At 50.7% G+C, this 14,126-nt stretch overlaps 4 protein-coding genes across 4 annotated transcripts, besides 6 other annotated features; 1 reads left to right on the top strand and 3 right to left on the bottom strand.

Moving 5' to 3' along the window:
* Positions 1 to 544: 544 nt before the first annotated feature.
* On the bottom strand, positions 545 to 4,171 carry NFIA_102750 (PE repeat family protein; the record flags this gene model as incomplete). The annotated part of the gene is made up of 3 exons (XM_001266686.1): positions 545 to 3,531; positions 3,582 to 3,842; positions 3,910 to 4,171. 3 exons carry the CDS (start codon positions 4,169 to 4,171, stop codon positions 545 to 547), a joined length of 3,510 nt encoding a protein of 1,169 aa, XP_001266687.1.
* Positions 1,650 to 1,681: a microsatellite.
* Positions 1,672 to 1,826: a microsatellite.
* Positions 1,879 to 1,963: a microsatellite.
* Positions 1,972 to 2,020: a microsatellite.
* Positions 2,244 to 2,496: a microsatellite.
* Positions 4,172 to 4,479: 308 nt separating the features above from the next.
* NFIA_102740 (uncharacterized protein) lies at positions 4,480 to 4,694 on the top strand (the record flags this gene model as incomplete). The annotated part of the gene is made up of 2 exons (XM_001266685.1): positions 4,480 to 4,537; positions 4,597 to 4,694. 2 exons carry the CDS (start codon positions 4,480 to 4,482, stop codon positions 4,692 to 4,694), a joined length of 156 nt encoding a protein of 51 aa, XP_001266686.1.
* A 1,363-nt stretch (positions 4,695 to 6,057) lies between these two features.
* Positions 6,058 to 6,086: a microsatellite.
* Positions 6,087 to 6,716: 630 nt separating this feature from the next.
* Positions 6,717 to 8,634, bottom strand: NFIA_102730 (MFS transporter; the record flags this gene model as incomplete). Its single annotated transcript, XM_001266684.1, has 3 exons — positions 6,717 to 7,013; positions 7,072 to 8,069; positions 8,259 to 8,634. The coding sequence occupies 3 exons, from the start codon at positions 8,632 to 8,634 to the stop codon at positions 6,717 to 6,719; spliced, it is 1,671 nt and encodes a 556-aa protein (XP_001266685.1).
* Positions 8,635 to 11,805: 3,171 nt separating this feature from the next.
* NFIA_102720 (WSC domain-containing protein) lies at positions 11,806 to 12,792 on the bottom strand (the record flags this gene model as incomplete). Its single annotated transcript, XM_001266683.1, has 3 exons — positions 11,806 to 11,829; positions 11,892 to 12,415; positions 12,477 to 12,792. The coding sequence occupies 3 exons, from the start codon at positions 12,790 to 12,792 to the stop codon at positions 11,806 to 11,808; spliced, it is 864 nt and encodes a 287-aa protein (XP_001266684.1).
* Positions 12,793 to 14,126: the final 1,334 nt, after the last annotated feature.

Below are 14,126 nucleotides of genomic sequence, written 5' to 3'. Positions count from 1 at the left end.
GCGCGGAGTGTGCAGAAGTTAAATCTTATGTTGGTCTGCGTGGCTCCTCTTAGCAAGTGCATAGGCGAGATAACGAATGGCGAAGAGACGTTGAACACCGGTCTCGTGATATCTAACTGTACTGTATGTTAACTAATGGCAACGGAAGATAAAAGTGACGTGTAGGATGCATCTGTATGCTCTGGCTCAAATCAAAGGAAGAAAAGTAAAGTCTTTGCATTGCAATGCTCATGTTGAATTCCGAAACAGTGTCCCGCTGGAGGAGTCCACGTTTTAGCTACAGAACCAATGTCAAAAAGCTCGCTCGACAAGATTGCTGTACAAAACCCCTCAAGATGCATTCATGAAAACATATATGGAATACAAGTCAGAAAAGACGAAGTAAAAGCAGAAAACACCACATATGCTTATGCTAATATGCCGAGAGTACATTCGATGCGATGCGAGATGGTTGAGAAACATCAGTTGACAATAACCCGAACGGTAATATGGGAGTGAAATTCAAGGTGGGTCGGCCGTGTTAACAAGTGAAATGACACCTGAGTTAATGAGCAACAACTGCTTTGAGGATATTCTTGAGCTTCGACTCTTCCTTTGGAGGCTCATCTCTCCGGCGTCTGTGATGGTGATGGCGGGTTTCTCCACCATGACGGTGGCGATGATGGTCGGTCGCTTCTCTTTCCTTTGCCTGCTCTGCTTCTTCTGCAGCCCTTCGTCGTGCCCTTCGCTCGCGTCGAGCCTGCTCTTCCTCCTCCGCATGATGGGAGCTCGTGGAACGGTCGGACCCTCTTCCTTCGTGCGAGTGACGGTGACTGTGGGAATGGCTTGTGGAAGACCGACGCCCAAACACATTGGCAGCAGCTTTGTCGCCATTGATCTTAAGAAGGGGACCATTCGTTTCTGATTCGGCTGTCATGTATTTCAGGAAGGCTCGCGGCTTCGAGCCCGATGCATGGCCATCCCTTGAGGAGGTACTTCTACGTTCGCCTCCGTGACTACTCGAATGCTCTCTGGTCCGTCGGCTCGGTTCGATAGTCACGGCAGCCTTTTCCCGCGAAGAACGCTCGACTTCATACGTGGCTGAGCGCTCGGATCTTCGTCGACTGGGTTTGACATCCACGGTAGCTTCTTCTTTCGACGAACGCTCGCTTCGTTTAGGGCGCTCTCGCTCCGAGGAATGCCTGTCCCTCTCTGCCTTCTCTGGAGCACGGAATTTGTCTTTACTCCGTATTTCCTCCTGCCTTAGCTTTTCTTCATGCTGTCGCTTGGCTTCCTCGAGGGCTTTGTTCCACCGATCAAGGAGACTACCACTTCGCTCAAGTTTCTGGCGTGGCAATGATCTTCGTACTTCCTCAGAAGAACTCTTCGAATGTCGTCTCTGTCCCTGATCCGGGGACCGCCTCTTTCTCCTGCGTGCATGTTCGGCTGCTATGGCGGCTGGAACAACAGCTGGCAAGGCTGCTTCCAAGGGCTCCAAGCCATCGATATCTCTTGAGGTTTCCTCAACAGGCGTCGGGTCTGGAGCCTCTTCGGAGACTTCTTCGTCCACAGGAGCAGCTTCTTCGACTGGGACAGATTCTTCAATAGGAGCGCCTTCCTCGACAACGGCAGGTTCCTCGGCAGGTATCTCCTCGGCGGCAGCAGGCTCTTCAACGGGCGCAGATTCAACGGGAGCAGATTCCTCAGCAGGAGCATCTTCCACAGGAGCAGGTTCCTCACGAGCTAGCTCTTCAGGAGGGATCTCCTCAGCAGCAGCAGGCTCTTCGACAGGGGCAGATTCCTCAGCAGGGACCTCTTCCACGGGAGCAGGTTCCTCCGCTGGAGCAGACTTTTCAATTGGCGTGGGTTCCTCAGCAGGTTCTTGCACAGGTGCTGGCTCCTCAGCAGGAACCTCCTCAGCTGGGGCAGGTTCCTCAGTAGGAGCATCTTCCACAGGAGAAGGTTCCTCAGCAGGAATCTCCTCGGCAGCAGCAGGGTCTTCAGCGGGAGCCGGTTCTTCAACGGGGGCAGGATCTTCAACTGGAGGAGGTTCCTCAGTAGGAGCCGGCTCTTCAACAGGCGCAGGTGGATCAGCCGGAGCAGATTCTTCAACTATCTCGGGCTCATCAGCAGGGGCAGGATCTCCCGCTGGAATAGGCTCGGTAGCCTCCTCGGCTGGAGCTGGGTCTTCAGCCGCGGGTTCTTCTGTTGGGGCAGGCTCCTCAATAGGAGCCACATCAACAGGAGTGGGTTCTTCAGACGCAGCAGGTTCTTCGGCAGGAGCAGGCTCTTCAGCTGGAGCAGGTTCTTCAGCTGGAGCAGGTTCTTCGGCTGGAGCAGGTTCTTCGGCAGGAGCAGGTTCTTCAGCTGGAGCAGGTTCTTCGGCAGGAGCAGGTTCTTCGGCTGGAGCAGGTTCTTCGGCTGGAGCAGGTTCTTCGGCTGGAGCAGGTTCTTCGGCTGGAGCAGGTTCTTCGGCTGGAGCAGGTTCTTCGGCTGGAGCAGGTTCTTCGGCAGGAGGCGCTTCCTCGACGGCAGCCTCTTCAACTGGAGCGGATTTATCCTCTGGAGTAGGCTCTTCAGCAACGAGTTCCTCTGCCGGTGCCTCTTCAACGGGAGCAGGTTCCTCCGCTTCAGGCGCAGCAGGGGCCGGTTCCTCAGCAGCAGGAGGTTCTTCAGGCGCAGGCTCATCTGCAGGAGGGGGCTGCTCGGCAGGTGCTGGCTCTTCGGCCTCAGGTTCGGGGGAAGCAGATTCTTCGACGACTTCTTTAGTCGGAGGTTGCTCCGGTGGTTCTTCAGGAGCGTCCTCTTTCTTTTCTTCTGCTGGAGCTTCCGCAGGAGTTACCTCCGGTTGAGCCACCTCATCAGTTGGCGGTGCTTCTGGAGCCGATTGGGCGGCAGCATCTTCAGCTACAGCTTCGTCCGCGGCCGGTGTCTCAGTTGCTCCTTCTTCCGCTGCGGGAGCTTCGGTTGCCTCCTCTTGCTTGTCCTCGACTGGGCTTTCTGCAGCAGCAGGCTCTTCCTGTGTCGTTTCGTCTGAAACGTCATCGGCAGTTGCACCCTCGGGAGCTACCGCTTCTTCCGGAGTGTTGTCCTCCGCCGTCTCAGTCGGCGCGGCGGGTTCCTCCTCAGAAGAAGGTTCAGGTGCGGGCTCTTCAGGAGCGGGCTGCTCCTCGGCAGGAGGTTCCTCGGTAGGAGCTTGTTCTTCAGCCACGGGCTGCTCCGCTTCGGGTGGTGGGTCGCTCTGTTCTTCAGCGGGTTCGTCCGGGGCTGGACTATCCTCAGTGTCGGGTTTCGTCGCATCTTCTTCTGCTGACCCGTCCGTTGGTGAGTCGCCCTGTGCGGGAGCAGCTTCTTCGCTGTCAGGATTATCTGCAGGTGAGTTCGCATTTCCAGTATCAATATCGACGTCATCAGGAACCCCTGCAGCAGCAGCCGCTGCTTCTGCCTCCTCTTCTGCTTTTGCATCCTCCTCCGCTTGCCGTGCCGCTTCCTCTTTCTCGGCCTCGACCTTATCGAGCTCCGCGGATGGATCGCATTCTGGGAAATCATCCTCTGGGAATGAGGTCAGCTGGTTTTATGCATTTCGGTATCCGCAAGCATACCGTTGCTGTCTCCTTCTTTGTTTTCCGATGCAGGACTTTCATCTACCGCCGCTGCGGCACCATCACCTTCCTCGGGCGGTGGGTCTTGCGCGGCATCTTCAGTGGCCGCTGGCGTCTCGGACTCGTCGGGGTTGGCGGCGTCTTCGGCTTTCTGCTCGGTACCGTCTGCCTCTGGCGCAGGTTCTGCTTCTTCCTTGGCTTCTGGTGCAGGCTCATCTGACGGTTCAGGCTCAGGCGGAGCAGCTGCCGCTTCAGGTGACTCTAGACAAATGTGAGGAAGGTGAACCCAGATAAAAGAGAGAAGGTGGCGATTGACAAGCATACGTACCTTCAGATTCGGGTGCAGGCGCAGCGTCAACGGGAGAACTACTTGATTCTTCTACGGGAGCACTCTCTGGGGATGGGCCTTCCTCTGAATTGGTCGCGTTATTGGTGGTATCCTGATCCTTATCCGATGTCAGACCATCCGAAGAAGTAGCAGTGACGGGATAAAATGAAAATTGCAAAGTTTGACGGTCGAAGGTCTGATATTGACGCTCGATTGTCTGATATTCAAACTTGGGAAGCTGTGCATACTGTAGGTTGGCCATGGTCCCCAGCCTCGGCGGCCTCTTCAAGGCCGGGCTCGGCTGTAGGGTTGTCTTCAGGGAGGGAAAACTTATTATCGTTCACTGGTAGGCGTTGCTTATTATTGTTATTGTTCTTCTTCTTGTTCTTTGCTCCTCTTTTGGCCATGGCATCGGATCAGTCACAGTACGTCCAGCTATGAGCCTTTCGGTTCGGCCCAGTTGATGTATCGATTTATATAGACAAGGTACGTCTTTCCTGTCACACTCTCTTCAGGGGTAGGAAGGGATCAATCGGATAAAAAAAGACAAGGATGATGCAAGAGAACGGAATGGAAGAGTCAGACATGAACAGGCATGGGAAGGATGAATTGGGGCAGACGCTCATGTGTTAGGGAGGTCAAATCGGGATTGAACAAGCAGCACACGTCTTGTCCCTCCGCCAACAGCATGGTGGTTCCGCCCAAGTCCCAAGGCGAGGCGACGTATCGCCGTCCGCCTGTACCCATTGCGATGGGATACTGTCAAACTACAGTTTGAGCCTTGAGGCCGGATGGACGTCACCGGCGAACTACCCAACGGCATGATTTTTGATTGGGCCACGTCTCACAGATCCAATGGCCTTTGACGAATTTAGGAAAAGAACTTGGGAGACCCCCTCCCGAAAGCATCGTTAGGGCCGGGAAAAAGCAGGACGATCATGCAGTAGCCAGCTACAGGCAGCGGGGCGAGAAAGGGAAGCCGTCCAGTTATGGAGTTGCGTGGGTGGTTGGATAACTGGGTACCGCAGGGTTGGTGGGGGTGGTGCCACCGATAGATAAATCATGATTGTCTGTGTTGCTTTCTCTGTTTTTGGGCATAACCCGCAATAGCCTCGCGCGGTTAAGCCAACGCGCGTGGCCGAAAAGAGTAAATCAGGAGGAGTTGAAACGACCAGCAACGAGAGGGCTTTCGTCGGGTAGCTCCTATGCCAGACAATAAACATCCTCTTAATGGCATCGTAGATGCCAAAGAGATCGAACAGTCATGCAGAATGAAGGACTCGGGTCGTTTCCTATACTTAGAAGAAAGATAGGCAGCAAGCCTTCAGAGGCCAGACAACGAGAATGACAAACATGTCCAACCTCTCAGGGACACTCCTCAATCATCGATTCCTGCCCAACGTAAATTGCGGGCGGCGGCCGGAATAAGGTGCATAATGTGTGGTGCGTCGAAGCACCGGCCAGAATGACTGGGATCAGACTGGAGTGCATGATCGACTTCTGTCCTGTTCTCTGCAGCAGAGTGTCAATCATGATCGCCAGCCTGTTTCATTTCTGCGACTACGACATCAACGATGATGGTTGGGACATGGAATAGACAATTCCTGATGAAACCGAGGTCTTTGAGGGGAGAAAGAGAAGGCGTTCCAAAACTCCACCGAGACACTTCAGCACTTGAAGATCAGTCTAGACTGTTTTAGGCAATGCCCAAATCACTCCCAAGCCCAACTTCCATCTACTATTGTCCTTTGTACTCCGTAGAAACGACATCTAATGCTATTGATATTACCATCCGCATGAATATGATCCTGCCAACAAGGAAATCTGACAAATCTAGAAGCCACAGAATAACCCAGAAGTCCTGGTTGTGAAACGCCACAAGATGTCACAGTAATCAGGCAGTTTGTTTACTATTTCTGCACCTAAAAAATGAGGCGAGGATTGCTGCTTTGGCGGTCAATGAGTGGTCAATTGGCACCTAACTATGGAGCACTAACTAGCCAGAACGGTTTGGACGCATTTGAAACTGAAAGAACTCTTCATCACGCCTCTCCGAAAGCAAAGAAGAGCAGAACAATGATAATGTAGTGAGCTATCCTGGGTATGCCACGCTGAGCAGCAGCCCGAAAAGAGCATCTTCGCCCATTCAATGCTACCAGAAACAATGCTACCAGAAAACTGAGTTTGACTTGAGAGAGATGGATAAACGTTGAGAAGTCTTTGATTGCTGTCCATAGCCATAAGCAGGGCGACGAATCATAGAGCCAGATGCGACTGGATATGTACAAAATAGATAGTAGGTTATCCATAGAGCTGTCTGCGGTGGTTCCATGCATGATTGCCGATGATCCCTGATCCATCACCGACCACTGCTTACCTCAGAATATTCTCTGCTCCTTGGGCAATTGATTCCCAACAGGGCAATGCAAGAAAGAATTATGTGCTGAATTCAGCCTTTGACCATCCAGCAATTGCTACCAAAATCAACCAGGCCATCCAAAATAGCCTCCTCTCATCATGGCGGCACTTTCCCTACGCTCAGAAACACCATCATCCTCCATGGTCAATAGAGCGAAGGATAGAATATAGTAATACGGAGGATCTATCACTCCCTACCTTACGGTCAATAGGCTGCGCTGGACCTATTATTTCTGTATCAAAATGTAATTGCGCGCTTACAGATCACCTACAGCAGGCACCAGGAGAGCAGACAATTCGATCATCGCTTTATGCTATGCTAACATGACTCGTAAAAATAACGTTATCGGGGTATCTTTTTTTGCATTCCGGCCCAGAAAAAGACCAGACTAGTGACTCACGGCATCCATCGACTTCCTCCAACGAGGTCCAAATACTTTCATAGCGAGGATCACCGAGCTGCTGGCGAAAGCGACCAGTCCAAGGATCGTAAAGAGCCATCCGTTACCGATGGCATCAATAATGGGGGCTGTCACGAGCGATCCGATGCATGAGAAGATATTTCTCATAAAGTTGTTCAATGCGACACCAGTTGATGATTTATTAGGCATGAATTCGGTCAACATCGTCGTTGCCATGCTGAATATGAGCATTGATCCGACACCAAAAAAGAAGTTGGCGGCCATCTGGAAGACAAGGTTAGTATTCACCCTCCCAGTAAAACAAAACCCTAGACCAACTTACCGGCGCAAACCAGAAGACCCCCTTGTCAGCAGTCCAGCCGTACCAGATCAATGCCGCAGGATACAGAAATGCACCCAACCAAGCATTCTCACGCATGCGATCCTCTGGGCGATAGATCAACTCGCCGTGCTCGTCATATCTGCCGGCCTTCTTCGCCTCACGCTGCATGATTTGGTCCATCCATCGCCCCCCGAAAATACTCGCAGCTATGTAACCCAGCGAGTTCGGGATATAGAGGCATCCAACAATAATGGTGCTAAAGTTGTAGGGGTTCGTTGAAAACGTATGTTCAACGCTAACGTTCAACACGTACAGGGACCCGAAGGTGATACTCGCGTAGTATACAGTCAAAAGCACTGCGGGATAGCGCAAGTAAAGAACGATCTTAAGAGGGTCAAGGAAAACCATCTTGAGGACCTTCAACCATCTAGCAGTGAAGTGAACGACCTGGCGTGAAGATATCCGACTGAGTTGTTGTTCAACGGGTGCTTGTTCATCGCCATCAGGCTGCTTTCGATTGGCCAATGTTTCAGGAAGTGCAAAAAAAATGAATATCACGATGATTCCGCCATAAACGGCTAAGAGCCACATGGTACTTCTCCATCGCCAACGCTCTGCCAGAGCACCCCCCACGATGGGAGCGAGCAAAGGACCGCACAGCGGGCCCAGGTAGAAAATGCCCATTGCGCGTCCCCTTTCATGCGGGTCCCACAGATCTGCTATCGTCCCTGCACCAACTGCTTGAACTGATGCCGATGCCCCGCCGCTCAACATGCGCATGACGATTAGCATCGATATGGAATGGGATACGGCACTCAGAACGTTGAACAACACAAAGAGACTGAAGGATACGAGGTATATCGTTCGCCGACCAAGTCTCTCACTGAAAGACGACCACCAAAGTGGAAATATAGACATACTCAGCATGTACAGCGAGATATTCAGGTTGACGACAGTGGTTGGTGCGTCCATTTCCTTGGATATTTGAGAAAGAGAGGCTATTGTGAGAACCTGTTAGCACGTGCTAATGAATGGTATATCGACCGTTTTGGTCAGCGAGGAATTCTCGAAGTGTGAGGGTAGCGACGCCACCAACGAGTTGTTCACCGACAAGGGGAGCGCATCAACAAAGTGGGTTGGCCACCACGAGTTCAATTCTAGGAGCAGTTGGACTGGGAGCTACCTACGGAATAGTATTGAGCTACCCATGGGAGCTGTAGATCCTGCCAGCGCGACAATGAATGTGATAAACCACTTCGTTTTTCGGAGATACGTCTTCGGATTCTCAACCTCTGCCAGCAGTGTGAGTTGTCCGAAAAGCCCTCGGCGCTTCAGCCTCGGCACCGCTATCGGCAAGCTTTCATGCTCTGCATACGGAATATCGATCGCTGTGCCCTTCACATCCATGGCCGACAGTGCGGGCGATCCCGCGAGCGAAGAATGGGCATCTTTTTCGACACGTAAGTCTTCATCCCCGGGCCTTTTGACTGTGGGAGCATCGGTATATGCAGTTTCCGCCGACGTGATTTCGTGAACACCTTCCTCCAAGTCCCCGGAAGTCATTTCTTATGTATGGGGAATTCGTTCGTTGTGAAAGAAAAATTCCTATTGTTGTTCCTCTGGAAACTGACGGGAGTATAAGATCGATGACGCACGATGCAACCCCATCTAAGGTAGCATCAGTCTTGAGATCTTGGGATATCCGGGAAATCCAACAAGTAGTTCGTCCGAAGAAAGAGAGAAAAGCGGAGAAGAAAAGATTACGGAATTATAGAGCAGTCAATGAAGATAGTGTGCAAGTCCTGCAACTGTAGCAATGTCGGTTAATAAGACTGGTGGATATATAAGAGAGCAGCGATTCTTCCCCATGTTCTTCAGAAAGTAGGAGGGAAATCCACTTCAAGAGGATAGATATATCGAAGGCGTCCTTTTGAGCGTAATGAAGTGTCGTAGAAGGAAGGAAGTGAAAGGGAAATACCTATTAGGTGAAAACAGAAAGAAGTGAGCGTTCCCTGCTGGCGCCGTTTGAGGCAGGTGTAGATCTACTCGAGGACTGATTCTCCACTTGCTGCCGGACAACAATCTCCTCTTCAATATTGAATTGAGCATTCAATATGGTAGCTGGGATACATCTTGTGTCAGTGATATGTCAAATTTTCTCCTACGCGCTTTCTGTCTGGATACTGCTCTTAGTGGGAGAGCAGTCCCTCTTCTCGGTCTTTCTCCGCATGCGGAACCCATTTTTCTCATGAATCTGCCAGATACCGTTCATAGTGACTTCAACATCTACGGTCCAACGACTCTAAGACTTCTCAGTCTCCACCTCAATGACAAGGGTGAATCAAAGAACCGAGACAGTGTGCCGTTTGATCCGTAGTGACCAGTCGGAGAGCGTGGCGCATTTGGCGATGGCGGGGGTTCCCGCCCTTGGCTTTCCCACCCCCCAGTTACCCGAGGTCAAGCCTTATGTAGTCTAGCCGACAGTCCTTCCTGCACAATAAGATCTCGCTCCACGGAGCTCTTCTGCTAACGAGAAATGCATAATTCAACCCAATATAAGGTCATAACGTCCCAGAAAGGCAGCCTCTTAGGGCTCATCCCAGCGAGACCAGTCAATTCCGTATTAGTGAACAGCGGAAAGTCTTGCAGCTGAGTCGATCCGAAGCTACGCATACTAGTGCTTCGGTAGGTGATGTCTCATCCTTTGTGCGGAAAAGGATCTCTTCAAGATAAGAATAACCCCCAGATAAGGTAATGCGCGGGTCCCGGGGTCGAAATGGGTGTCAGTCTGCATGATATGGAGCCTCTAAAGCCGATCAGTATGCGAGACAATCGGATGCTTTGCCGTCGGCCTCACGACTTGGAAATGACCAAGGAAGTCCTTGCTTTGTGTATGACCAGGGGTCTTTGCTTTCCGCGGTAGTGGCGGCATCAGAGAGTGCTTTTCAAGATCCGATCGAAACATGAGGTATCGGAAGAGGCGTTTGCTTAAGGCCTACTGCCATTCGCTCCTCAATTGAAATGCTTGTCAGACGGCATATCCACCAAGGGCCTCACAAAGTTCTCGAAGGTGAGATAGTCAACCTCTACAAAGTATATATTGTTAGCCACCAATGTAGAGAGAAGGGGCGCTCATATGTGGATGCACTGTTGGAGGACAGCCACAATACAAAAGACAGAGGCCATCAGCTTCACCTCCATTGCTGAAGGAACCGATGCATATATAAAACAAACACCACGGAGCACGACCGAACCAAGGTTCTGCGATAAGAAATGGCCCCTATCTTCCTCGGTTATATGCCGCCTCCTAAATCTGCAAAAGGAATATAGATGACTCTCGATCGCGAGCCAACCGATGATCAGACCCTGCCTTACGGGGATTCCCTATGAATAGAAGTATCGACGTCGTCAGTCAATATCAATGGCGTATTTTCCGGGTATACGGAGGACATCGTGGCCCCCCGAACACAAAGCACATTTATAACCACAACAAATAGCAAACCATACTCGTCGTTCCTGAGGACAGAATGTCAACCGCGCAACGCTTTTGATCCCTGCTCTACCACCGGGATAGACTCCTTGGTTACTGGACAACATATGACGGGGCGGTGTGGACCCGCGCAGCAGCTAGCGATGGCTTCAAATTGACGAAGGGAAGCACGTTCGAGAGAACAAAGGGAATACGGAGATGGTTCTCTAGGTGGAGTCAATACTTCGACCGAAAGCTAAGCTAGGTTGCCTCCAGAGACTTCGAAAGTCGCCGGGCTCGAGGGATGTACTCATTAATGGACGTGTAAATTAGTCTACAATCTCTACAGATCATAGGAGAAATTGCCAAGAAGAAACTATTAGATATCGCGTACACTCAAGTGTGTTTGATAGCAGACACGCAGCTGCGACGAGGATTTGATGAATGAGTTCCTGACAAACAGTCCTTAAAAGTGCAGTCACTGGGTTGAAATGCTACCGTACTATAAGGCAAACTGATCTATTATTAACTGCAGACGAGTGCTTAGAGGCGGTATCCATATTCATTTCAAACATTAACTGCAAGACCTGTCCATGACTCAGCCGGTCTTTCAGTCCACTCTGGGGATGGAATCCGAGACGACGAGGAAGTTGAGTGATGACTCGGAAAAGCAAAATGTGACATCACAGAAAGAAATCAAAATGAAAGAGATAGTCCAGCTCAAGTAGAGGGGAAACCAAAGAAAATTGAACTGATTACAGAAGAAAATATGAATCGACACGCCAACTGTGGAACGCCTTTTGAAAAATACAAGTTCCTTGACACACGTCCGAGTACAATATTGGGCCCATGACCCTACCAATGACCCTGCCGGAAGTAACATCCAAGGTATATATGATTGATTTGGGATGATGTGATACCGTCCGAATATCCTGTCCAAACGGTGTGACCTGCTCGGGGAGCTCCTTGGATTTTCATCTTTCTTAGAAAGAGGGCGTTGTGGTTTGAGGATTTCCGAGTTTTGCCAATAGCGAACACGTTGGAAAGTCGGTGACTCCAAGAATAAGCCTCTTTATAGAGCGCGGACAAGAAGCCCGATAAAGTGCTAAGGATTAATATCTTCCAGTGATCGGCTGGGGAAAACGGTGAGGAATTCGTAACAGTATGTTGATTTCATAGCAAATTCAACGACTCAGATTGCCTTGGTGAACTTGGACGCTGCGCTTGATGTAATGCGGCTAGGGGTTGCTTCGATACATGTCGAATTAACGTCGGTCAGGGTTTGTTACCTAGGATTTCGAGTCAGTGCACCTAGTTAAAATATTCCAAGCGCAGAACTGAAGAGCCTCACCTGTAAGATACGACGGGAAAAGTCTTGATCGTCATCAATGCTACCATTGCTTTGGCGCCTTTTTGCCATGAAGTCGCCATCGAACCTCGAATCGGACATGGAATCTTGCGACATGGGCTTGCCAAAGTGCTCGGTGGCGCCAGCGTTATTCGAGTACTGCGGCCGCACGTTTGTGCGCTTCCTGAAACGCCAGAGGAAGAATCCAGCTCCGACAAGGGAACAGAATCCGACCACACCGACAACAACACCAGCAGCAATGGCAGCAGTGTTCGGGCCATCCTTGTTCTTTTCTTCGTTGAGTCCGTTTGTTGCGCCCACCCCATTGCCTGCTGCTGCTGTGACGACTACTGTCTGCTCCCCTTGGGTGACGACTTGACCCTGACTGCCAGTAGTCACAGTCGACCCGCCGTTGGTCGTTGATGTTGAGCTCGAGTTGGTGCTGGCAGACGAATCATCATCTTGGTAGTACGCAACGTTGGAACTTAGGCCAGTCAGGTAGACGGAGAATGTATTTTGACCACCACCTGTTAAACCATCAAGTCAGCACGGCAACGGAACCAGCAAAAGTTATAGAGAAGACCATACACATGACATCAGGCCAACCAGCGCATTTGACATTACAGTCGGAATCGGCCGTCTTAGCCGACTTCGCGGGCAGCTCAGTTCCACAGAGACAGTTCGATCCCTTCGTCAAGGCAAAGACAAGATTGTTGTTGGTCTTCATGCAGAGTTGTTGACAGTAACCGTTACTCTGATACATATAGGGGCCTTGGTCTACCAAGGGTGTGGAGTCACTGAAACAGCCCTCGCTTACCATTTCGGCGGCGAAGACTGCTGGAAGGTTGGTGGTGAGGAGCAGCGCTGAGGCTGTAAAAGCGGATCGGACTGTGAAAGGCTTCATTCTGTGTTTGGTATATGTGACTGTAATATCAAAAAGCGAGAGTCGAGGCGTTAAGCGGTTGGTGAGGTCTGGTGAGAAACGAGAGACAAGGGACGACCAGCGTAGCCCTTGGATATTATTTTGCGATTGTTGTCTTCAATCTACTCCCCGTTTATCCTTCCTGAGTAGAGAGCGGCAGGAACGGTAACAAGAAACAGTCGTCGTGATTTATCGACGGTCGGACCCAGCTTAGACGATTGATATGACGAGTGGACGGTCGTGAGATGCCAGAGAAGAGCGACGAAAAAGGTTTAGTTGAGGCAAAGTTGAAGCGAAGAGGGTGATACCGATGAAAAGCCGGTGTTGATCCTTCTGGAGAAGACGGTCCCTTGGCGGGGAAGAAGTTGAGGACCGGTTGTTTCACAAACCCCTTTTGTCGGGAAGCTGAAATGAGCAATCTGAACGGGGCTAATTGCTCGCACCGCGGTGTGATCAGTCAGGCAACCACCTCCTTCACGTCAATAAGAGAAAATTGTGCCTGAGGTAGAACAGAGAAAGCGAGGCGTCGAAGAAGAAATCTAGAAACGACAAGGACGTCGACAAAGAATACAAAAAGGGTGGTTACTGAAGTCGAACCCTTCAAACATACAGTAGAAACGAGTGGAAATTTAGTGGAGGGAAAGGATTATTATGGAAAGGGTGACAAGGAGAAAGCAGCAGGAGAAGGATCTGGAGAAAGACGGAAGGCAGACAGACAGAGTGACTGAGCGACTGACTGTGACTGATGATAGTGTGAGAGGGACTGATTATTGAATGGAGACAGTCGAGGGATTATTGGCTTAAGCGATAATCTCCGGGTTCAGATTATTATTATTAGGAGGAGGGACTAGCTTAAGGTACGGAGTACAGAGTACTCCGTACAGGGTAAGTAAACAATGCGACCTCTCCCGCACCTAAAAGGAAATGTACCTGCCTTGGGGATTGGAAAGCATACACGGTACGCCATTTTCTGTGTCGAAGGAGGAACAGTGTCCAAACGGGCCCTGACCCTGGTTCGCCTCTGACGGTAATTTTACATCCCGCGTAACAAGCTCCACTCATAATTCTGCCCAATGAAATGAATTATCATTGTTTATATAAGCGCATTTGCCGTGCTTATGACCAGGGGTACAGTAAGTCGTTTCCATATTTGGCTACCCGGCTGGGAAAAGGGAGCCATTGTGGTACAGACTAAGCCTGAGATGGGAAAGGTGTACATTAGCTTGCAAATTGTGGTGGCTCTGCTTTTCTGTTTCATCAATTGAAAGAGGGGCTGCTGCTGTACGGAGTAAGGTAGATACGTAAGGTACAGAATA

This window comes from Aspergillus fischeri, genomic scaffold (assembly GCF_000149645.3).
Source record: "Aspergillus fischeri NRRL 181 1099437636245 genomic scaffold, whole genome shotgun sequence".
Classification (NCBI taxonomy): Eukaryota; Fungi; Ascomycota; class Eurotiomycetes; order Eurotiales; family Aspergillaceae; genus Aspergillus; species Aspergillus fischeri.
The sequence above is the reverse complement of the archived record's forward strand: the minus strand, read 5'-3'. Positions and strand labels throughout refer to the sequence as shown.